The sequence below is a fragment of the Ranitomeya variabilis genome, chromosome 2, assembly GCF_051348905.1.
Source record: "Ranitomeya variabilis isolate aRanVar5 chromosome 2, aRanVar5.hap1, whole genome shotgun sequence".
Classification (NCBI taxonomy): Eukaryota; Metazoa; Chordata; class Amphibia; order Anura; family Dendrobatidae; genus Ranitomeya; species Ranitomeya variabilis.
In genome coordinates, this window is record NC_135233.1 from 1,048,461,164 (window position 1) to 1,048,486,411 (window position 25,248).

At 46.0% G+C, this 25,248-nt stretch overlaps 1 protein-coding gene across 1 annotated transcript in view; it reads left to right on the forward strand.

Moving 5' to 3' along the window:
- Nucleotides 1–9,136: 9,136 nt before the first annotated feature.
- DDX1 (DEAD-box helicase 1) overlaps nt 9,137–25,248 on the forward strand; it is a 53,427-nt gene continuing 37,315 nt past the window's right edge. Inside the window, exons 1-11 of the mRNA XM_077291452.1 lie at nt 9,137–9,337; nt 10,722–10,773; nt 11,010–11,073; nt 11,413–11,442; nt 11,776–11,872; nt 12,939–12,986; nt 14,242–14,325; nt 14,733–14,816; nt 16,315–16,391; nt 17,630–17,702; nt 17,786–17,862. Coding sequence (XP_077147567.1) covers nt 9,322–9,337; nt 10,722–10,773; nt 11,010–11,073; nt 11,413–11,442; nt 11,776–11,872; nt 12,939–12,986; nt 14,242–14,325; nt 14,733–14,816; nt 16,315–16,391; nt 17,630–17,702; nt 17,786–17,862 — 702 coding nt within the window. The 5' untranslated portion in view covers nt 9,137–9,321. The remainder of the gene's footprint in view (nt 9,338–10,721; nt 10,774–11,009; nt 11,074–11,412; nt 11,443–11,775; nt 11,873–12,938; nt 12,987–14,241; nt 14,326–14,732; nt 14,817–16,314; nt 16,392–17,629; nt 17,703–17,785; nt 17,863–25,248) is intronic.

Sequence of the window (25,248 nt, forward strand, 5' to 3'; positions counted from 1 at the left end):
GGTACCGTGGTTAAGGAATGATGAGATGCTGCTTTTTTCTGTACAGAGTGAACCAAGTGAATTATGCCAAGTACTGTCCATACAGTGAGGTTGGGGCTACACAGGGGCCCTCTGGGGGATTCCCCTGTTACCCTGTGGGCCAGTCCGAGCCTGGCCGTGTATTATACACCAGGGGTGAGGGGCCGGATGTTATACACTGGGAGGTGAGGGGATGTATGTTACACACCGAGGGAAAGGGAGGGATGTTATACACCGGGGGGCGAGGGGACGGGTGTTATACACCGGGGGTGAGGGGATGGATGTTATACACCGGGGGTGAGGGGATGGATGTTATTCACTGGGGCGAGGGGACGGATGTTATACACCGGGGGCGAGGGAGGGGACGGATGTTATACACCGGGGGACGAGGGAGGGGACCGATGTTATACACCGGGTTGAGGGGATGGATGTTACACACCGGGGGCGAGGGGAGGGATGTTATACACCTGGGGTGAGGGGACGGATGTTATACACCGGGGGCGAGGGAGGGAACGGATGTTATGCACTGTGGGTTAGGGGCTTGATGTTATATACTGGGGGTGAGGGAACTGATGTTATACACTGGGGGTGAGGTGACGAATGTCATACACTGGGGGTGAGGGGCCGGATGTTATACACTTGGGGTGAGGGGCCGGATGTTATACTCTGGGGGTGAGGGACTGGATGTTATACACTGGGGGTGAGGGGCTGGATGTTATACACTGGGGGTGAGGGACCAGATGTTATACACTGGGGGTGAGGAGCCAGATGTTATACACTGGGGGTGAGGGGCTGGATATTATACACTAGGGGTGAGGGGACGGATGTTATACACTGGGGGTGAGGGGCTGGATGTTATACACTGGGTGTGAGGGGCCGGATGTTATATGGATCGCCCCCAAGGGCAGCGGGGAACTCGATACCTGGTCCTTCAGTTCACAGGGGGATGTCACGGTGGCTGACCCGGTCCGTGGCCCTTGGGACGTCCGTGTAAAAGGGAAAGGTCTTTAAAGGGATAAAGTTTATGTTCATGACGCCACCTGTGGTATTCGGTCAGGGTGACCGACGCTGCTTTAACCCCTTCACCCCCAAGGGTGGTTTGCACGCTAATGACCAGGCCAATTTTTACAATTCTGACCACTGTCCCTTTATGAGGTTATAACTCTGGAACGCTTCAACGGATCCTGGTCATTCTGACATTGTTTTCTTGTGACATATTGTACTTCATGATAGTGGTAAAATTTATTTGATATTACCTGCGTTTTTTGTGAAAAAAATGGAAATTTGGCGAAAATTTTGAAAATTTCGCAATTTTCCAACTTTTAATTTTTATGCAATTAAATCACAGTGATATGTCACACAAAATACTTAATAAGTAACATTTCCCACATGTCTACTTTACAGCAGCACAATTTTGGAACAAAAATTTTGTTTTGTTAGGGAGTTATAATGATTAAAAGTTGACCAGCAATTTCTAATTTTTACAACACCATTTTTTTTTAGGGACCACATCTCATTTGAAGTCATTTTGAGGGGTCTATATGATAGAAAATACCCAAGTTTGACACCATTCTAAAAACTGCACCCCTCAAGGTGCTCAAAACCACATTCAAGAAGTTTATTAACCCTTCAGATGTTTCACAGGAATTTTTGGAATGTTTAAATAAAAATGAACATTTAACTTTTTTCACAAAAAATTTACTTCAGCTCCAATTTGTTTTATTTTACCAAGGGTGACAGGAGAAAATAGACACCAAAAGATGTTGTACAATTTGTCCTGAGTACGCCGATAACCCATATGTGGGGGTAAACCACTGTTTGGGCGCATGACAGAGCTCGGAAGCGAAGGAGTGTCATTTGACTTTTCAATGCAAAATTGACTGGAATTGAGATGGGACGCCATGTTGCATTTGGAGAGCCCCTGATGTGCCTAAACATTGAAACCCCCCACAAGTGACACAATTTTGGAAAGTAGACCCCCTAAGGAACTTATCTAGAGGTGTGGTGAGCACTTTGACCCACCAAGTGCTTCACAGAAGTTTATAATGCAGAACTGTAAAAATAAAAATCATATTTTTTCACAAAAATTATCTTTTCGCCCCCAATTTTTTATTTTTTCAAGGGTAAGAGAAGAAATTGGACCAAAAAGTTGTTGTGCAATTTGTCCTGAGTACGCTGATACCCCATATGTGGGGGAGGAACCACCGTTTGGGCGCATGGGAGGGCTCGGAAGGGATGGAGCGCCATTTGGAATGCAGACTTAGATGGAATGGTCTGCAGGCGTCACATTGCGTTTGCAAAGCCCCTAATGTACCTAAACAGTAGAAACCCCCCACAAGTGACACCATTTTGGAAAGTAGACCCCCTAAGGAACTCATCTAGATGTGTTGTGAGAGCTTTGAACACCCAAGTATTTCAATACAGTTTATAACGCAGAGCCGTGCAAATAAAAAATATTTTTTTTCCACAAAATCTATTTTTTAGCCCCCAGTTTTGTATTTTTCCAAGGGTAACTGGAGAAATTGGACCCTAAATATTGTTGTCCAATTTGTCCTGAGTACGCTGATACCTGATATGTGGGGGGGAACCACCGTTTGAGCGCATGGCAGAGCTCGGAAGGGAAGGAGCATCATTTGGAATGCAGACTTAGATGGATTGGTCTGCAGGCGTCACATTGCGTTTGCAGAGCCCCTAATGTACCTAAACAGTAGAAACCCCCCACAAGTGACCCAATATTGGAAACAAGACCCCCCAAGGAACTTATCTAGTTGTGTTGTGAGAACTTTGAACCCCCAAGTGTTTCACTACAGTTTATAACGCAGAGCCGTGCAAATAAAAAATATTTTTTTTTCCACAAAAATTATTTTTTAGCCCCCAGTTTTGTATTTTCCCAAGGGTAACAGGAGAAATTGGACCCCAAAAGTTGTTCTCCAATGTGTTCTGAGTACGCTGATACCCATATGTTGGGGTAAACCCCTGTTTGGGCGCACGGGAGAGCTCCGAAGGGAAGGAGCACTGTTTTACTTTTTCAACGCATAATTGACTGGAATTGAGATCGGACGCCATGTCGCGTTTTGAGAGCCCCTGATGTGCCTGAACAGTGGAAACTCCCCAATTATAACTGAAACCATAATCCAAACACACCCCTAACCCTAATCCCAATGGTAACCCTAACCACACCTCTAACCCTGACACACCCCTAACCCTAATCCCAACCCTATTCCCAACCGTAAATGTAATCCAAACCCTAACTTTAGCCCCAACCCTAACCCTAACTTTAGCCCCAACCCTAACTGTAGCCTTAACCCTAGCCCCAACCCTAACCCTAGCCCTAACCCTAGCCCTAACCCTAGCCCTAACCTTAGCCCTAACCCTAGCCCTAACCCTAGCCCTAACCCTAGCCCTCACCCTAGCCCTAACCCTAGCCCTAACCCTAACCCTAATGGGAAAATGGAAATATATTTTTTAAATTTTTTAATTTTTACCTAACTAAGCGGGTGATGAAGGGGGGTTTGATTTACTTTTATAGCGGGTTTTTTAGCGGATTTTTATGATTGGCAGCCGTCACACACTGAAAGACGCTTTTTATTGCAAAAAATATTTTTGGGGTTACCACATTTTGAGAGCTATAATTTTTCCATATTTGAGTCCACAGAGTCATGTGAGGTATTTTTTTTTGCGGGACGAGTTGATGTTTTTATTGGCAACATGTTCGGTCACGGGAGATTTTTTGATCGCTTTTTATTCTGATTTTTGTGAGGCAGAATGACCAAAAACCAGCTATTCATGAATTTCTTTTGGAGGAGGCGTTTATACCGTTCCGCGTTTGGTAAAATTGATAAAGTAGTTTTATTCTTCGGGTCAGTACGATTACAGCGATATCTCATTTATATCATTTTTTTTATGTTTTGGCGCTTTTATACGATAAAAACTATTTTATAGAAAAAATAATTATTTTGGCATCGCTTTATTCTGAGGACTATAACTTTTTTATTTTTTTGCTGATGATGCTGTGTGGCAGCTCGTTTTTTGCGGGACAAGATGACATTTTCAGCGGTACCATGGTTATTTATATCCGTCTTTTTGATCGCGTGTTATTCCACTTTTTGTTTGGCGGTATGAGAATAAAGCGTTGTTTTTTGCCTTGTTTTTTTTTTTTCTTACGGTGTTCACTGAAGGGGTTAACTAGTGATATAGTTTTATATCACCGGACGCGGCGATGCTAAATATGTGTACTTTTATTGTTTGATTTTTTTTTTATTTAGATAAAGAAATGTATTTATGGGAATAATATATATTTTTTTTCTTTATTTAGGAATTTTTTTTCTTTTTTTTTACACATGTGGAAATTTTTTTTTTACATTTTTACTTTGTCCCTGGGGGGGACATCACAGATCGCTGATCTGACAGTTTGCACAGCACTCTGTCAGATCGGCGATCTGACTTACAGTGCTGCAGGCTTACCTGCGCCTGCTCTGAGCAGGCACTCGGTAAGCCACCTCCCTCCCTGCAGGACCTGGATGCCGCGGCCATCTTGGATCCGGGCCTGCTGCAGGGAGGAGAGGTAAGAGACCCTCGCAGCAACGCGATCACATCGCGTTGCTCCGGGGGTCTCAGGGAAGCACGCAGGGAGCCCCCTCCCTGCGCGATGCTTCCCTGTACCGCCGGCACACCTCGATCATGTTTGATCGCGGTGTGCCGGGGGTTAATGTGCCGGGGGCGGTCCATGACCGCTCCTGGCACATAGTGTCGGATGTCAGCTGCGATAGGCAGCTGACACCCGTCCGCGATCGGCCGCGCTCCCCCCGTGAGCGCCGCTGATCGCGCTGGACGTACTATTCCGTCCTTGGGAATTAGGGCCCACCCCACATGGATGGAATAGTACGTCCAATGACAGAAAGGGGTTAAGGGGTCCGCTGGGGTGATGTTATGGCAGCTACAGTGGTGTTCAAAAGTCCTGCATAGGCGTGAAGAAAACTATATGTTTCATACTTCTGCATCTCTACAGTGAAACTGGTGGAACATATATGTTTTTGTAATCCCTCATTGTATGCCATACTCATTTTTGAATGTCCCAAGTGTATAAATTGTTATGGTATGCGCATTTTTGATATTTTTTTTTTACAGCATAACCATACCTACACCAGTACAGTGTGTAGAATGGTGAACAGGTTTCTAAGTTCATTAACTTCCAATGCAAGTTCACACAGACTTAAATTTTACTTTTTAAGATTTATTATTTTTTATTTAATTCAGAGTCCTGAAAAGGGCCTTTTGAGTGCATCTTTAGCTTCTAATACTTTATTGGCCAGCCTTTGCTCTTGAGCACCAGCTTGCATCTCTGTGGCTTTGAGTGAACAAGCTTCTGCAGATGTTCCCGAGTGATGATGTGGTTCCAGGCCTGTATCAGAGCCTCAATCACCTCACTCACACAGCTCAAACACTCTGGCTTGTACTCTTCATGTGGGAACCTTCTCACATAAGACTTGCCATCATTTCCTAAAATGCAAAAAGTGCTTTCATCACTAAATAGCACTTTTTCCCACTCCTCCGTCCTCCCATTTTAAATATATCAATGCCCACAGTTTTCGCCTTTGTCTTTGTATGGCTGTCATCAATGGCTTCTTTCGGGCCTTGCACCCTCTCAATCCTGCTTCCAAACATCTCTTCCTAACAGTTGATGCTGCTACCTCAATATTGCACTTTTCTTGCCATTCTCGCAGAAGCTGAGGAGAGGTGAGCTTTCGATTGGCAAGGGATGTTCTTATCATTACTCTATCCTCCCTTTTAGTTGACTTTCTGGGCCGACCAGATCTGGGCCTGTCCTGGGTAATTCCAAGCTACTTATGTTTCTGCAAAATTCTTACGACTGTACTCTGATTACAGCCGACCTTCCTTGCGACCTGGGGGCCAGTATAACCCTCTTCATGTAGCACCACAACTCGCACACGATCCTCCGCTGACAAAAATCTGAAGGCTCCCATCATAAAACTCTACAGTATGATTCACTAGATAGACCAACAGATAAAACAAACAAACAAAGCAGCAGATGTGATGCAATGTAATGCAATGTGATTGGCTGCCATATCCAGGTTATGATTGGTCACAAGAACCTCATCTGTGATTGGCTAATTTTGGATCTGAAGCTGTACAATATTTAGTTGTGCTTTCAATTCCCGTATTGTTGCAATAATTTCAGGCAAAACTGCTTCAAAAGCTAAAAATATTACAGGGAGAGAATGCAAAATTGTATTCTGAGCAAAACCATATATAATATGTCATATTAGCATCGAAGATATTCAACAGAAAATGTTTAAAACTTGAAAAATCAATTTATCCTATACCTATGCAGGACTTTTGAACACCACTGTAGATGGTATACCTTCCCACAGGTGAAGTGTGTCCCCAGGGCTTCCCAGTGTGTAGTTGGTGGATGGTAAGAGGCGCAGTGAAGAACGAGGACACAAGGTTGCAGTCTCTTTACCTTTTACTGAAGACTTCAGCATCCACAGTCCAGGGCACAAGATCACAGGGCAGGTACAGTCCGGCCGGTTTGGAGGCAAGTCCAGAGTCCCCTTATCCAGGTGGAAATCAGTAGCCTTCCTCTAGCGCCTTGGTGTTGTAGTACCTCCCTGCTGAGCCTCTCGGTAAGGTCCTCACAGATGTTGTAGATGTTATTGATGTTATGTCTCTCTCTGTCCCCCAGATGGATTGGACAAACCCGTATGACCAGTGGCTTGAGGCGTTTTACAGGGACTCTATCATGCCCCAGCCTCTATTGGGGTGCCACCTTGCCTCCTGGGTATAGGGCGAGCAGGTAACGTGAAATTAGCTGTCCTGCCGGTCTCTGGAGCAAGGCATAAAGGACTGTTGCTCCCTCGGTGTTCCGGCTACCGGGATCCTGCGCCTCAGAAGGAGGTAGCCTGTGTAGGGCAGAACTCCTCCTGGTATCCACTCCTTTGCTATGACTTCTTCACCCTCTCTACAATACAGTTCTCCTTCAGTGTCTCTTTCTAGAAGCTGCAGCTCTCAGGGTATGCACAGCTCCGTGTCCTTCTGTCTGGATCTCTGACAGGCTCCCACCCCTGTCAGGGACCAACTACCTGAGCCAAGCTCAGCCAGCAACTCACTAACTTCCTCCCCAGGCCACCAGTTTTACCAAAGTGTGGGGAGTGTGACCTAATAAATAGGAGCATAGCTCCCCCTGGTTGCCTGGAGTGTGAAATGTGTTGCATAATTGTGATACCTGGATTCAGTTGTCCTTCTTTGCCTTCAAACGTAGCATCACTCTCCCCTAGAGGAAAATGGCATTACTGCAACGACCAGGACCCTGGGGCACTGCATATACACTGGGGTGAGGGGCTGGATGTTATACACTGGGGGTGAGGGGCTGGATGTTATACACTGGGGGTGAGGGGCCAGATGTTATACACTGGGGGTGAGGAGCCAGATGTTATACACTGGGGGTGAGGGGCTGGATGTTATACACTGGGGGTGAGGAGCCAGATGTTATACACTGGGGGTGAGGGGCTGGATGTTATACACTGGGGGTGAGGAGCCAGATGTTATACACTGGGGGTGAGGGGCTGGATGTTATACACTGGGGGTGAGGGGCTGGATGTTATACACTGGGGGTGAGGGGCCGGATGTTATACACTGGGGGTGAGGGGCCAGATGTTATACACTGGGGGTGAGGAGCCAGATGTTATACACTGGGGGTGAGGGGCTGGATGCTATACACTGGGGGTGAGGGGCTGGATGTTATACACTGGGGGCGAGGGGCCGGATGTTATACACTGGGGGTGAGGCCCCGGATGTTATACACTGGGGGTGAGGGGCCGGATGTTATACACTGGGGGTGAGGGGCCAGATGTTATACACTGGGGGTGAGGGGCCGTCATACACTGAGAGTGAGGAGCCAGATGTTATAGTCAGGGGGACAATGGACTGAATTAAAAATATGAATTCAGTAAGTAGATGGAAGCTATAAGAAGAAAATGACTTGCAATGTAAAGAAATGCTGCCCCATCTGACAGGCTACAGGAGAGCCGATGCGGCTACAGTCCCAGCCTGATAGTCAGAGGCTCCCGGGAGGAATCAAGTTCATCTTCTACTGAGAGCCGCACTGTCAGTGGGGACTGGTCACCTTTCTGATACTATCTACCTGAATATAACCCTGCAGATTAATAGCGTTATCCAATGTGACAGGTTCCCTTTCTATCATGTTTTTGTGATAAATGGTGATTTTTATTTTGGGGGCAATGCTTTTTTTCATAGCACAACCTGTATTAAAAGGAAAAAAAAAACAGAAATCCTGCAGTTTTCACACCGCCATTGGGGCTATATTAGACTCATACATCTTATAATTTCAGGAAATTCACTGGTACATTAGCAGCAATAACCAGCCTCTGCCCCCTATCTTTCGTATTAAAGCATCTAATGAGCGTGTGCAAAGGTCATAGTGCAGGAAGAGGGAGCTGGTGAGTTGTTACATGGTGTATTGTGATGAGTGGATCCTGTGTTACCTGTCATTGTAATCCTGCCTCTGCTGATAAAGAGCCTGCTGAAAATTCCTTCTGAAAAAAAAAAAAAAAATGAAAGCACTAGTCTAAAATAGCTCCAGCGGTTACTGTAAAAATGGCAAGATTTGGATAAAATGATAAGAAAAAAAAGGAAAAGACACAAAACTATGCCTTTAAAAAAAAATAAAAAAATAGGACCTGTAACCCCAAAACCTGATTTAAACTATAGGTCATTACAACGTCCCTTTAAGCAGCGTGTCCCTATACTTTTATCATTTAGTGTTTCATGGTGAGGTTATTGAGCCATGGGGTGCTATAAAAATGACTTATGCCTCTGTAAAATGTGCTGTAATTTGACTCATTGCTCTATGATTAAAGGATCATTTCTTATAGTCTGGTTCACACTCACAAGGTGCTGGGAGCTGATCAGATAAGTGAACTATACACATATGCGGCTTCCTTTTCTCTATAACGATACAACACAAACAGACTGGAGCCTGTGCCCCAAACAATCATGGCCGCCGGGGCTGCGCCCGACCTACCGCGCATGTCACGTAACACTGGAGGCAGAACATGTTGCATTACTGATTGGTCTCCTTTCAGTGTAATGCACTGGGTGCAGCTTCCGCCATATTGTTGAAGACCAGTTTATCCTACCGACGACAGAAACATGTCTACCAAGTGTAGACAAAAAAAACCCCTCTCCATGTGAGTGAGCTGATGTTTCCGGCGCTGTGACGAGTTCCTTCTTGTGTGCTGTCTGCGCTGGCAACCGGTAGACATGGCGGCTTTTGCAGGTGAGAGAAATTCCCCTTATGGTGACAGATTCTTAATGCAATGAATGTCTCACTGCCTGCCCTCAGAACCAATGACCTAATGCATGCAGAGCCGTGTAGCACTACAAGTATCAGCATGCCCTGCCATTCCTCCCAGTTCCTGGGCTGTGGCCCATCACAGCCTCTGTCCCCTCTCTTCTATATGACATTGTGCCCCCGGGGTCACCGTATGGGGCTCATTCCCTGTTGTATCATGGCGGCCGTTCCTCGCCACGTAGGTCGCCTTGTTTTTACTTCCGTCCATTCGTTTTTAACAGGTCGCTCAGGTGGACTAATAATTTTTGAATTTTTTTGTGTGATTATTTATTTTTTCTGTTATTTTCCTTTTTTTTTTTTAATTATTATTTCTACTTTTTATATTGTGGGAAAATGTACAGAAAATCTAAAGAAAATCCACGTTTTTATGATCGCAAAGTGCCGCTGAAATATGTAATAAATAGTGTTCCCATTTATGTATCTATACAGCCAATAAGCAGAATATAAGGTCATAAAAGTGATTCCAGAAGCATTTATAGACAATTTAATTACTGCTGATCGTCTCTGTAGCTGGGACCGGTATATTAGTGCCAGTTACAGAGCAAGTTCACCCTCCGGGCTGCATAGCGGAGCTGACGGGGGTCTCCAAACACCCAACAACTCCCTCCTGGCCCCCCGGGATCATGTAATTGCTGTGTCCGGAGCGCTTCCTAATGCTTGTGTAGCTCTGTGCATACAGCGAGCAGGAAGGCAGAGGTGGTAATAAACCGTCTCTGCCTTCTGTACGAGGAGTCTGGCTGTGTCTGATAGTCTGCTGATTCAGTAATGATGTAAAACATTATTGCTGAGTTGTAGGCTCATTATCGCGGCTCAGGGACAGGGGTCTGCACGGCTCGGGGACAGCCGTCTGGCATAGGTATCCATATTCTTTAGATGGGAGAGTGTTTGCAGCACCTTAAAGGGCCACTGCACAATCTGCTGATCATGGGAGTGACGCGAGATGGACCCAAACTGAGCGGACGATTCTAACGTCAGGTCGTCAGTATTTAAGTCCTTGAAAACCCCGACGGACATGACGCCATCAAACTAGGCACCGAACACCCTGAGCAGTGGCCGTGTAAAAAAGGGCATTTTCTTCTGTTTCCCTCCTCTGCGGCTGCATTGATAGGTGAATATTGTAGAATAATGAAGCCGCTCACTGCTGGGGTCTTACCGGCCCCGTAGCTTTATAAGAGTATCATCATGCCCACCAGATGTTCTGTGACTTATTATGGCTTCAGTGAGCGGGGGGCTGACCGGCGATCCCCCTGATAACCAGCGGCTGCTGATCTGAGATTTTACTAATGAGCGCTGCACTTTTATGTTGCAGAAATGGGTGTGATGCCGGAGATCGCGCAGGCCGTGGAGGAGATGGATTGGCTGTAAGTGCGGGCTGTAAATGTCAGATCACCAGCCTGTGCCCATGGGCCACATGTAGGTCCCCACCCTGGCAAATGCCTACATGGTCATGTGGGCATCAGATCTGGCCATGGAGCGATGAAGAATGCGGCCTGTTCTCCTGATCACATGTGTCGCTTTCCTGGGGGTGTGAAGACTTTAGTTTGCGTTTCTTTTTATAGTGGTTTATTTGCATTCTCTGCTTTATCTCATTGTTCAGTCTCCCCACCGACATCCAGGCGGAGTCCATACCCCTGATCCTGGGCGGAGGCGACGTGCTCATGGTGAGTTTATCATCATTGGCGCACAGCTGTCATTTATCTTCTTGGGCTTTATAGAGGCACAAACATGTAGGCGACAGGCGCCCGTGGCTTCCAATGGCACCCATCTGTACCATGCAGTCGCCTCGTGGAAGCCGTCCGGTGCCAGAATCGGTGTGCCAGGGAATCTGCCTCTTTAATGGCATTTAAGGGTAGCAGCAGCCGGAGCTCCAATGGCGGGTGATGGTTGTATGGCACAGAAGACCTGCTGTATTTGGGGGCAATCTTGAGAATTTTGCATTGGGACCCATTATTATGCTAATGTCCAATTTACGTCATTAACCCTTTTATTTTCCATTTTAGGCTGCAGAAACCGGAAGTGGGAAAACTGGGGTAAGTCCCGCTGTTATGTGGGTGTGCGGTCACTGTGGATAAAGAGACTTTAGGATTCGTTTTCCAGCCCCTCTCTCCCAAGCGATATAACACCCGTCGTAAGGAAGACCCTTCCAGGACAACCCTCGTGTGCGGGTGTCAGACGATTGCAGGGTTAATTGCCCCACAATGCAGATTTTCCCGGTATTCGGGGATGTTTTTATTTTAAGATTACCCAGTGTATTTGTTGCTACCAAACATTAGAGAAGAATTGTGCAGTCTCTTTTTAGGTACATTTATTTTCGGTGTGTTGTGTAATGATTGGATGAAGATGCACGTTATTCGTTATTTTAGGCTTTCAGCATTCCCGTCATCCAAATTGTGTACGAAACCTTAAAGGATCAACAGGAAGGCAAGAAAGGCAAAGCCTCAATAAAAACTGGAAGTTCAGGTAACCCTCCCGAATACTCAGGTCTCACCTTCTTCAAGACAGTGTGCACTGAAAGGGTGTAGGGACTCGCTCGTTCATAAACCTTAGGTAGCATTCACACAGGCAGTGCAGTTTAGGTACAAACACGTGCAGCTTTTATTGCTTTCCACGGGTTGCACAACACAGAAACAAACTCATAAGCATAAATCCCCAGCCTTCTCCAGGCGCTAATGTCACAGAGCAGACCCTGGCTACTCACACACAGCCGAGCTAGCCCCAGTTTGGTCTCACAAAACTGCTATCGCCTGTAGGAACCACTGATACTTGCGGGGCTCTGCACATGGCCTGTGCATACTCTTTTCAGAAAAACCTACAATGGAGAATCTGTGGTCAGACTTTGAAGACTGCTGTTCACCAGAGGAAACCATCTAACTTGAAGGAGCTGGAGCAGTTTTACCTTAAAGAATGGCCAAATGGCCAAAATTCCCTGTGGCCAGATGGGAAAGCTCATAGACTTTTCCAAAGCAATTGCATCTGTAGTTGCTCCAAAAGGAGGCTCCACAAAGTACTGACTTTAGAGGGTGAATAATTATGCACACTGAAGTTTTCAGTTATTTTGTCCTATTTGTTGTTTGCTTCACAATAAAAAGAAAACCAAATGTTCACAGCTGTAGGCATGTTCTGTACATGGACTGATGTAAAACCTCAAAAAATTGAAATTCCAGGTTGTGAGGAAGCAAAACGCGAAAAATGCCAATGGGGTGACTACTTACACAAGCCACTGTAGTAATCCCATATTCTCTATAGAGATCTGCTTGTCTGCTCATATTCACATTATGGGGCAGGAAAACTGAATGTTACCGATAGCAACCAATCACAGCACAGCGTTCATTTTACCAGATCAGTATTTTTAAATGAAAGCTGCGCTGTGATTGGTTGCTATAGGCAACATTCAGTTTTCCTTTTAGACACTTGATGAGTGAGACCCTGTATTTCTATTTATTAATGGGGGCTGTAATTTCACGTTATAGTTCTGCTTCGGACATTGCATTGGTAATGAAATATGTCTCTCTCTGTTTGTACACAGTGCTAAATAAATGGCAGATGAACCCGTATGACAGAGGATCGGCCTTCGGTAAGGTGTTATACTTCACCTGCCATGGTATCTACATAGTACATCGCCCATGTAAACGTGGTGGTGTGAACAGTGCCGTAAAAGGATTCCATAGTAAATGGAGTTGGGTGGCCATGTTTTTTTTTTCTTTTTTAAGGGTGAATACATTTGCCCATATAAAATGTCCTATCGATAGAATATTTGACTAGATGGACCAAAACCACCAAATTCTTAATTTTTTTCACATTTGTCATTTTTTTTCAGCTTTTTTCTGCAGCCAAACCTGATCTCTTGGCAGGAAAGAAGCTGGAGAAGAAAAAGCATGTTTTCCTTTGTTTTTTTTTCTTGTTTTTTTTTGCATTTTTGCTAAATTGCGTAGTGTTGGCTCACAGTGTGCAATCCCTTTGTTTTACTCATTTCTATAGCGCCATTAATTCCACGGCCCTTTACGGATTTCAGCATAAAACTCTGTTCACACCTTTGTGTTTTTGCTGCATTTTTTCTGGCATTTAAGATCTGCTTTTCACAGTACCAGTAAAATCTACGAGACTTCACAGATCTCGTGCACACGATTATCTTTTTCCTGAGTGAATTGGAAATCTGTTTTTGGAGTTTGCAGCAGGTTGACTTTTTTTTTTTTCCAGCCTTTTTGCACTTATGGAAAGTAATGCAAGATTGAAAAAAAAAAATACAATTTGGCATTTTTGCAACATTTTTCGTGACTAAAAATCGTGTTGTTAAACATTTACTGTAGACAAAGCGCACAAGTAATCGGCAACGGAAATGCTGAAAACCGGGTGCTTTGAGCGCAGCGTTTTAACTGCAGAAAGAGCAGGTTTTAGCTTTAGAGAAAACATAACAATCGCAGCATGTGAACATCGCCTGACCCTGATCACCGCCTGCTGGTGTCAGACCGTTCATTCTTATGCGCGTATAAAAAATCCTCTTTTTTCCTTCTTTGAAAACCGGCGTTTTTTCATCTCAATCGTCCTCCGTGTGACATCCTGTTAATACATCGCCAAATCCAGGCTCATAAGTAATAGAATGGCCATGTCTCTGTGAATATTGGATGCTCCATGTGTGATCCCTTTTTTTCACCCATAGACATGACTAGGCGAGTGTCATCCGAAATATGGAAGTAGCCCCAACTGAATAACATTGGTCCGAGTGCTTTCAGCTTTTTACACACTCGACCCTCGAAATAAAATAGGGTGCTGTGACTTTAGCATTACGCCGATGACTGACACCTCATGTAATCCGACTTTCTTACCCGCAGCTATCGGAGCAGACGGCCTCTGTTGTCAGAGCAGAGAGGTGAAGGAGTGGCACGGCTGCAGGTCTACCCGAGGAGTCAATAAAGGTGCAGTGGATAAGGATTCTATCGCTATAGTGGGGTGTTCTAGCTTTTCATTATTGATTGTATTTATTATGCTTTGCTTATATAGCGCCATCATCTCCCGCAGCACTTTACAGATATTGTCATTGCTGTCCCCATTGGGGCTCACAGTATAATTCCCTATCAATTTGTCTTTGGAGTGTGGAGGAACCCACGCAAACACGGGGAGAACACACAAACTCCTTGCAGATGTTGTCCTTGGCGGGATTTGTACCCAGGTCCCCAGCGCTGCAAGGCTGCAGTGCTAACCACTGAACCATTATTTGCTCATTGCTGACCGTTTCACAGGCCCCAGCTTCCAGAGTAACGGCTGGTCTTCTGCTGCAAGAGGAATCGTATCAATGTCTAAAATAGTTATTGGATTTTAACAGGAAAGTATTACTACGAGGTCTCCTGCCACGACCAGGGATTGTGCAGAGTGGGTTGGTCTTCCATGCAGGCCACCTTAGATCTTGGTGAGTTGAGATTGGCGGCACACGTATCATTACAACTTATGTCATCTATTTTTGTCACATCCCTTTATATTGCTATGATGTGCCCAATTAGCTGATTTTATTAACTTTATACGTAGTGTCTCTGTGTGTGCACGCGTGTGTGTTTATGTACAATTGGAGAGAGAAGTGTGGTTGTGTTTATATATGTTCTGACTTTCTTAGCTCACATCCATGATATGTTAGTGGGAGAAACACTGAGATCACATCCAGCCTATATTACTGGGAGAGACACAGCTCAATTCCAGCCTATATTACTGGGAAATACATTGAGCTCACATCCAACCTATATTACTGGGAAATACATTGAGCTCACATCCAACCTATATTACTGGGAAATACATTGAGCTCACATCCAGCCTATATTACTGGGAAAGACATTGAGCTCACATCCAACCTATGTTACTGGGAGAGACACTGCTCACATCCAGTTTATAGAGACACACAGCTAGCTTACAGCCTACATTAGAAGAGACACAAGGAGCTCACTTCCAACCTATATTACTGGGAAAGACACTGAGCTCCCGTTCACCCTATATTACTTTGAAAGACACACAGCTCACATCCAAACTATATTACTGTGAAAGACACTCAGCTTACATCTATCCTATATTACTAGAAGAGAAACACAGCTAGGCTGTATTAGTGGGAGAGACACAGATCTCACATCCAGCCTATATTACTGGGAGAGACACACAGAGCTCATATCCAGCCTATATTACTGGGAAAGACACACTGCTCACATCCAACCTATATTAATGGGAGAGACACCCAGCTCACATCCAGCCCATATGACTGTGAACCACACTCAGCATACATCTATTCTATATTACTAGGAGAGAAACACGGCTCACATCCAGCCTGTATTACTGGGAGAGACATTGAGCTCACATTCTCATTGTATTACTGGTATAGACGCAACTCACATCCAGCCTATATTACTGGGAGAGGCACACAGACCTCACATTCAGCCTATATTCCTGGGAGAGGCACACAGACCTCACATTCAGCCTATATCATACTTATATTACTGGGAGAAATACACTGCTTTCATCCAACCTATATTACTGGGAGTGACACACAGAGCTCACTTCCAGCCTACAGCGTATATTACTTGGAAAAACGCTGAGCTCCATTCCAACCTATATTACTGGGAGAAACACACAGCTCACATCCAGCCTATATTCCTGGGAGAGACACTCCCAGAAGGGAACAATCTTTGGATCTTGGGTCAGGGGGTATGGAAATGATTGACTGATGATTACATGCTTAACCTTAGTGCAATTTTTGTTAGCCGAAAGCATTGACTAGTTAATATCAAAATGTTTTCCATGTGAAAGATGCCCATAGCCTTTACATTGTGCTACTCGGAGTTTGTAGTCACTTGCCCATAGTCGTGCCCAGGTGATCTGTGTTTTTGATGTATAGTCTATAAACCTATTAAACCTTTTTTGTTCTTTAGGAACGGACAAATTTGGCTTTGGTTATGGAGGAACAGGGAAGAAATCCAACAATAAACAGTTTGATAATTATGGCGAGGTAACACCCAGACCTTCAATTTTATGTTAAAAAAACAAAAAAATAAACTTGTTTTCATTCAATTTGTAAGAAGGCTCACCTCTCATGTCTGATAGAGAAAATACCTTTCTATGTCAGTATTGAGCTTTTCCTCTGTTAATCTTCCTGGCATTGTATGACTGAAGGGACAGTGAGATGTTCTTCACCTTGTAAATGGGGGGCGCCTCGTGTTCTCTGCACCAATTGGGTAAGTGTTAGACTTTGTAGGGACAAGCCCTGACTAGTAACACCGAATGTCTTCATAAATTAACAGAGGAAAGGCTAGATGCAGAATTGTTATTTCATGGGGCTTCCATTACCTATGAAACTGACATGTCTGGAGAGATTGTGTCCTCTCTCAAGGGGTTTCCCTACAGTTACCAGAAAAAAGCCATCTTAATTGGTTACTTTGAGCAATTAAAGAAACTTTGTGGTTTTGATAAATCAATTTTCCAGGACTCAGCGGATATAAAAAACTAAATGTGCCTTACTCACGCTCCCTGGGTCCAGCTCTGAGTCTCCAGTTGTTTATTGTCTATAGCACTATCATCATGTTGACAGCGCTGCAGCCGATCACTCAGGCAGGACCTCTGAGCTCACTGATTGGCTGCCGTGCTGTTGACGTGATGCCAGCCCTGCAGACAATTAGACACCAGTAGCCGGACCCAGGGAAGGTGAGTAGGCAATTGTTCAAAACAAACTGCACCCGGTTTAAAAAAGGGGGTTTTCTGAAAACAGAACACCCCTCTAAACCCTTTTTCTATAGAAGCAGTTTTGGTAATTCTACCTAAATGCCCTTGCGACATAGTAGATAACACAGAATAAAAGTCGTTAGTTAAAGGATCTGGTATATGAGAATATCCCTGTCCCAATATGTAGTAGGTATAATAATAATATTAGCAAATACCGCCAATTAGAAATGTAGTATAGTTTTTCTGATTGGCTATGTCTCTTTCCTCTTGTGCAGGCACTGCAGGACCTGAGGTACAGTATCCATGGTTATGACCATTAGCAACTAAGTGTCACTATGTCAGTGGTCGTAACCATGGATACCTTAGGTCCTGCAATGCCTGCACATGAGGATAGAGACATAGAAATGTAGTATAGTTCTTCGGATTTGCTAAGTGGAGGTATTTGCTAATATTATTATACCGGTTACATATTGGTATGGGGACTTGGAGATGGGAATACTACTTTACGTACTTTTTATTCCCACGCAGGAATTTACAATGCATGACACGATTGGCTGTTACCTGGACGCAGACAACGGTCGTGTAAAGTTCTCCAAGAATGGTGAGGGGCGCCGACATTTCCCTAGAACTTTGGTTTAGGGGTCTCTGAGGCATCTACTAATGGGTTTCCTTCTGTACTTTTAGGCAAGGACCTTGGACACGCATTCGACATCCCTTCGAATTTAAAGAACCAGGCATTATATGCATCTTGTGTATTAAAGGTAACCTTAAAGGGATTGTCCGTTTAACTTTTTAAATTCCACAGGGGGAGCCTAGAGAAGGAGTTATGAAATGAAAAAATTACATAACACTGGAATTTCTGTGTTTTTGTTCTCCCTGGAATCATGCCCCCCGTGAGAGGCGTCATTCCCCAGTGAAAACACAAGCATGCTCGTCAGAACTGGGTGTGCATGTGGCTATGGATTCCCAGATGTCACCTACGGAAGCTCTGATGTCAGATATTAAAAAGTGTGTGTAACAAGTATAAATAGATAAAAAAATAAGTGTTTCTTTTTCTTACTTTAATGCATGTATTTTACGCTTAAAAACATTTCTCCTTCGCCTCATTGGGGGACACAGCCCGTGGGTGTTATGCTGCTGCCACTAAGTGATACAAAGAAAGTTAGCTCCTCCCTGCAGTATACACCCTCCTGCTGGCTCTCAGCTCCTCCCCTGCAGTATACACCCTCCTGCTGGCTCTCAGCTCCTCCCCTGCAGTATACACCCTCCTGCTGGCTCTCAGCTCCTCCCCTGCAGCATACACCCTCCTGCTGGCTCTCAGCTCCTCCCCTGCAGCATACACCCTCCTGCTGGCTCTCAGCTCCTCCCCTGCAGCATACACCCTCCTGCTGGCTCTCAGCTCCTCCCCTGCAGTATACACCTCCTGCTGGCTCTCAGCTCCTCCCCTGCAGTGTACATCCTCCTGCTGGCTCTCAGCTCCTCCCCTGCAGTGTACACCCTCCTGCTGGCTCACAGCTCCTCCCCTGCAGTATACACCCTCCTGCTGGCTCTCAGCGCCTCCCCTGCAGTATACACCCTCCTGCTGGCTCTCAGCTCCTCCCCTGCAGTATACACCCTCCTGCTGGCTCTCAGCTCCTCCCCTGCAGTATACACCCTCCTGCTGGCTCTCAGCTCCTCCCCTGCAGTATACACCCTCCTGCTGGCTCTCAGCTCCTCCCCTGCAGTATACACCCTCCTGCTGGCTCTCAGCTCCTCCCCTGCAGTATACACCCTCCTGCTGGCTCTCAGCTCCTCCCCTGCAGCATACACCCTCCTGCTGGCTCTCAGCTCCTCCCCTGCAGCATACACCCTCCTGCTGGCTCTCAGCTCCTCCCCTGCAGTGTACACCCTCCTGCTGGCTCTCAGCTCCTCCCCTGCAGTGTACACCCTCCTGCTGGCTCTCAGCTCCTCCCCTGCAGTATACACCCTCCTGCTGGCTCTCAGCTCCTCTCCTGCAGTATACACCCTCCTGCTGGCTCTCAGCTCCTCCCCTGCGGTATACACCCTCCTGCTGGCTCTCAGCTCCTCCCCTGCAGCATACACCCCTCTGCTGGCTCTCAGCTCCTCCCCTGCAGCATACACCCTCCTGCTGGCTCTCAGCTCCTCCCCTGCAGTATACACCTCCTGCTGGCTCTCAGCTCCTCCCCTGCAGTGTACACCCTCCTGCTGGCTCTCAGCTCCTCCCCTGCAGTGTACACCCTCCTGCTGGCTCTCAGCTCCTCCCCTGCAGTATACACCCTCCTGCTGGCTCTCAGCTCCTCCCCTGCAGCATACACCCCTCTGCTGGCTCTCAGCTCCTCCCCTGCAGCATACACCCTCCTGTTGGCTCTCAGCTAACTATTTCTTGCTTAGTGTCCGTAGGAGGCACACGGACTGGTCTGCTATTCAGACCCAAAAACTCTTTTTACCTTTACAAATGGGGTGACGGATTCTTTCATGTTCCGATCTCCCCGAACCAACAACAGGCGAGCACGGGAGTTTCACCTCTCCGTATCCTCTCCTGCGATGTGGGAAGCCACTGCCTGAGCTGATTGTAGGGGCGACGGGCCCCTTCAAGGGCACCGATCTCCCCCTCCCTTATCAGACGAGCACTGGAGAAGCACCTCCAGTATCCTCTTCTGCAGCCAGGCCTATTGCCGGACATCAGCCCTGCCCACCAGGTTTTACCCTCGGCTGTACAGAGGCACCTTCCAGCGTGGCGTCCGAGCAGCCCCCACTGCACCACCACTATTAAGAGCGGATGGTACAAGGAGGTGGACGGTTCCTCTCCTCCTCCCTGCTAAAGGGATCATGGATTGAGGGCTTTTCTTATCCCTGCACCGTCCAAACAGCAGCAACAGCACAGGATCTTTTCTACCTTCTGACCTGCTGAACAGAGCTGCACACTGGGGTAAGTGCCGGGACTCGAGCGGTTGGAGGGCTCTGCGCATCCGGCGGTTTTTTTCCCTCGTTCGGCGCCGGCTGGCTTCAAAAATTTAGACCCCGGCTTCGGGTTTGTGTAGGCCGCGCTTCAGGCTCCGCCCCCCCATTCAGGCGCCTCTCATTCAGGACGAGAGTTCTATTCTCGGCGGCCATCTTAATCCTCTGCCATTTCCGGACATGAGCTCATCCGGAAGTGGCTGCTGCATCTCACCGGCGGTATTCAGCGCTGAACTCCACGCTGTTCCAGACGGGAGACTCAGAATCTCGGTAAGGAGAATCCTCCCTCTGCACCCCTCCCCCACACGCACCCCTCCCCCGCACGCACCCCGGCAGCATAAAGGGACTAGCGTTCCCTGTTTTTAATACTTAAGACCTGCAATCTCTGGTTGTCCAGCAAGCTCTGGTCTTACAGGCACGTGTCTTAAGGGTGCATGACCGCATTCCCTGGTCTTAAAGACGCATGCCCAGTAGTCGCTGGGCTTATAGGTACATGTCCAGCTTTCCCTGGCTTTGTAAAGACACATGACCAGCATCCCCTGGTCTTAAAGGTTCCCTAGTTTAAAAGGGGCACATTCCAGCATTCTCTGCTCTTTAAGTCATGACCAGCCAGAAGCCCGTCACCTTTCCCAGAGTACTTAACCCCTTCACCCCCAAGGGTGGTTTGCACGTTAATGACTGGTCCAATTTTTACAATTCTGACCACTGTCCCTTTATGAGGTTATAACTCTGGAACGCTTCAACGGATCTTGGCGATTCTGACATTGTTTTCTCGTGACATATTGTACTTCATGATAGTGGTAAAATTTCTTTGATATTACCTGCGTTTATTTGCAAAAAAAATGGAAATTTGGCGAAAATTTTGAAAATTTTGCAATTTTCCAACTTTGAATTTTTATGCCCTTAAATCACAGAGATATGTCACACAAAATACTTAATAAGTAACATTTCCCACATGTCTACTTTACATCAGCACAATTTTGGAACCAAAATTTTTTTTTGTTAGGGAGTTATAAGGGTTAAAAGTTGACCAGCAATTTCTCATTTTTACAACACCATTTTTTTTTAGGGACCACATCTCATTTGAAGTCATTTTGAGGGGTCTATATGATAGAAAATACCCAAGTGTGACACCATTCTAAAAACTGCACCCCTCAAGGTGCTCAAAACCATATTCAAGAAGTTTATTAACCCTTCTGGTGCTTCACAGGAATTTTTGGAATGTTTAAATAAAAATGAACATTTAACTTTTTTTCACAAAAAATTTACTTCAGCTCCAATTTGTTTTATTTTACCAAGGGTAACAGGAGAAAATGGACCACAAAAGTTGTTGTACAATTTGTCCTGAGTACGCCGATACCCCATATGTGGGGGAAACCACTGTTTGGGCGCATGACAGAGCTCGGAAGCGAAGGAGCGCCATTTGACTTTTCAATGCAAAATTGACTGGAATTGAGATGGGACGCCATGTTGCGTTTGGGGAGCCCCTGATGTGCCTAAACATTGAAACCCCCCACAAGTGACACCATTTTGGAAAGTAGACCCCCTAAGGAACTTATCTAGAGGTGTGGTGAGCACTTTGACCCACCAAGTGCTTCACAGAAGTTTATAATGCAGAACCGTAAAAATAAAAAATCATATTTTTTCACAAAAATTATTTTTCGCCCCCAATTTTTTATTTTCCCAAGGGTAAGAGAAGAAATTGGACCCCAAAAGTTGTTGTACAATTTGTCCTGAGTACGCTGATACCCCATATGTGGGGGTAAACCACTGTTTGGGCGCATGGGAGAGCTCGGAAGGGAAGTAGCATCGTTTGACTTTTCAATGCAAAATTGACAGGAATTGAGATGGGACGCCATGTTGCGTTTGGAGAGCCACTGATGTGCCTAAACATTGAAACCCCCCACAAGTGACACCATTTTGGAAAGTAGACCCCCTAAGGAACTTATCTAGATGTGTTTTGAGCGCTTTGACCCACCAAGGGCTTCACAGAAGTTAATAATGCAGAGCCGTAAAAATAAAACAAAAATTTTTTCCCACAAAAATTATTTTTTTAGCCCCCAGTTTTGTATTTTCCCGAGGGTAGCAGGAGAAATTGGACCCCAAAATTTGTTGTCCAATTTGTCCTGAGTGCGCTGATACCCCATATGTGGGGGGGAACCACCGTTTGGACGCATAGAAGGGCTCGGAAGGGAAGGAGCGCCATTTGGAATGCAGACTTAGATGGAATGGTCTGCAGGCGTCACATTGCATTTGCAGAGCCCCTAATGTACCTAAACAGTAGAAGCCCTGCACAAGTGACCCCATTTTGAAAACTAGACCCCCCAAGGAACTTATCTAGATGTATTGTAAGAACTTTGAACCCCCAAGTGTTTCACTACAGTTTATAACGCAGAGCCGTGAAAATAAAAAATCTTTTTTTTTCCCACAAAAATTATTTTTTAGCCCCCAGTTTTGTATTTTCCCAGGGGTAACAGGAGAAATTGGACCCCAAAGGTTGTTGTCCTATTTGTCCTGAGTACGCTGATACCCCATATGTTGGGGTAAACCCCTGTTTGGGCACACGGGAGAGCTCGGAAGGGAAGGAGCACTGTTTTACTTTTTCAACGCAGAATTGGCTGGAATTGAGATCGGACGCCATGTCGCGTTTGGAGAGCCCCTGATGTGCCGAAACAGTGGAAACCCCCCAATTATAACTGAAACCCTAATCCAAACACACCCCTAACCCTAATCCCAACAGTAACCTTAACCACACCTCTAACCCTGACACACCCCTAACCCTAATCCCAACCCTATTCCCAACCGTAAATGTAATCTAAACCCTAACCGTAACTTTAGCCCCAACCCTAACCCTAACTTTAGCCCCAACCCTAACCCTAACTTTAGCCCCAACCCCTAACCCTAATGGGAAAATGGAAATAAATACATTTTTTTTATTTTTCCCTAACTAAGGGGGTGATGAAGGGGGGTTTGATTTACTTTTATAGCGAGTTTTTTAGCGGATTTTTATGATTGGCAGCCGTCACACACTGAAAGACGCTTTTTATTGCAAAAAATATTTTTTGCGTTACCACATTTTGAGAGCTATAAATTTTCCATATTTTGGTCCACAGAGTCATGTGAGGTCTTGTTTTTTGCGGGACGAGTTGTCGTTTTTATTGGTAACTTTTTGGGCACGTCACATTTTTTGATCGCTTTTTATTCCGATTTTTGTGAGGCAGAATGACCAAAAACCAGCTATTCATGAATTTCTTTTGGGAGAGGTGTTTATACTGTTCCGCGTTTGGTAAAATTGATAAAGCAGTTTTTTTCTTCGGGTCAGTACGATTACAGCGATACCTCATTTATATCATTTTTTTATGTTTTGGCGCTTTTATACGATAAAAACTATTTTATGGAAAAAATAATTATTTTGGCATCGCTTTATTCTCAGGACTATAACTTTTTTATTTTTTTGCTGATCATGCTGTATGGCGGCTCGTTATTTGCGGGACAAGATGACGCTTTCAGCGGTACCATGGTTATTTATATCTGTCTTTTTGATCGCGTGTTATTCCACTTTTTGTTCGGCGGTATGATAATAAAGCGTTGTTTTTTGCCTCGTTTTTTTTTTTTTTTCTTACGGTGTTTACTGAAGGGGTTAACTAGTGGGCCAGTTTTATAGGTCGGGTCGTTACGGACGCGGCGATACTAAAAAAGTGTACTTTTATTTAGATAAAGAAATGTATTTATGGGAATAATATTTTTTTTTTTTTTAATTATTTTGGAATATTTTTTTTTATTTTTTTTACACATTTGGAAATTTTTTTTTTTACTTTTTTACTTTGCCCCAAGGGGGGACAATACAGATCGGTGATCTGCCAGTTTGCATAGCACTCTGACAGATCACCGATCTGAGAGAAGTGCAGGCTGCTTCACAGTGCCTGCTCTGAGCAGGCTTCTGTGAAGCCACCTCCCTCCCTGCAGGACCCGGATCCGCGGCCATCTTGGATCCGGGTCTGGAGCAGGCAGGGAGGGAGGTAAGACCCTCGCAGCAACGCGATCACATCGCGTTGCTGCGGGGGGCTCAGGGAAGCCCGCAGGGAGCCCCCTCCCTGCGCGATGCTTCCCTGCACCGCCGGCACATCGCGATCATGTTTGATCGCGGTGTGCCGGGGGTTAATGTGCCGGGAGCGGTCCGTGACCGCTCCTGGCACATAGTGCCGGATGTCAGCTGCGATAGGCAGCTGACACCCGGCTGCGATCGGCCGCGCTCCCCCCGTGAGCGCCGCCGATCGCGCTGGACGTACTATCCCGTCCGTGGTCATGGGGGCCCACCCCACCTCGACGGGATAGTACGTCCGATGTCAGAAAGGGGTTAATTCAAATGAGCTCAGGAGCCGCCCGCCGCCGCCGATCCCGGCTCTTCCCAGAGTACCTAGTTCCCCACAAGGGGCTTCACCTCTGGCGTAATCCTTGAAAAATGCCCCGGTCTTAAAGACATATGACCAGCATGCCCTGGTCTTAAAGGCACATGACCACTATACCCTGGTCTTAAAGGCACTTGGCCAGTATGCCCTGGTCTTAAAGGCACATGACCAGTATGCCCTGGTCTTTAAAAGCACATGACCAGTATGCCCTGGTCTTAAAGGCGCATGACCAGTATTCACTGGTCTTAAAGGCGCACGACCAGTATTCCCTGGTCTTAAAGGCACAAGACCAGTATTCCCTGGTCTTAAAGGCGCACGACCAGTATTCCCTAGTCTTAAAGGCACAAGACCAGTATTCCCTGGTCTTAAAGGCGCACGACCAGTATTCCCTAGTCTTAAAGGCGCATGACCAGTATGCACTGGTCTTAAGGGCACATGATCAGTCCGAAGCTGGTCACCCTAACTGAGCTCTGGAGCCCTCCGCCGCTGATCCCAGTTTATCTCAGAGTACCTAGTCCCCCTCAGTGGACTTTGTCACTAACCGCAACCCATGGTTTCTCTGACCAAGAGATTGAATCCCTCTGTGAACCCTCTGTGGCTCGGAGTGCTCGCAGGACCGATATACATGGTCCCTCTCCTACAATAGGAGCCGTCAGCTAGCAGGGGCCGCTAGAAAACGGAAGTTTCATTTCCTGATCTCTCCCCTATGATTTGTTGAGAACAACGCTCTGAATATGGATCGGATATTGCCTTGGATTGCCAGTGCTTCAGAAAAAGAGG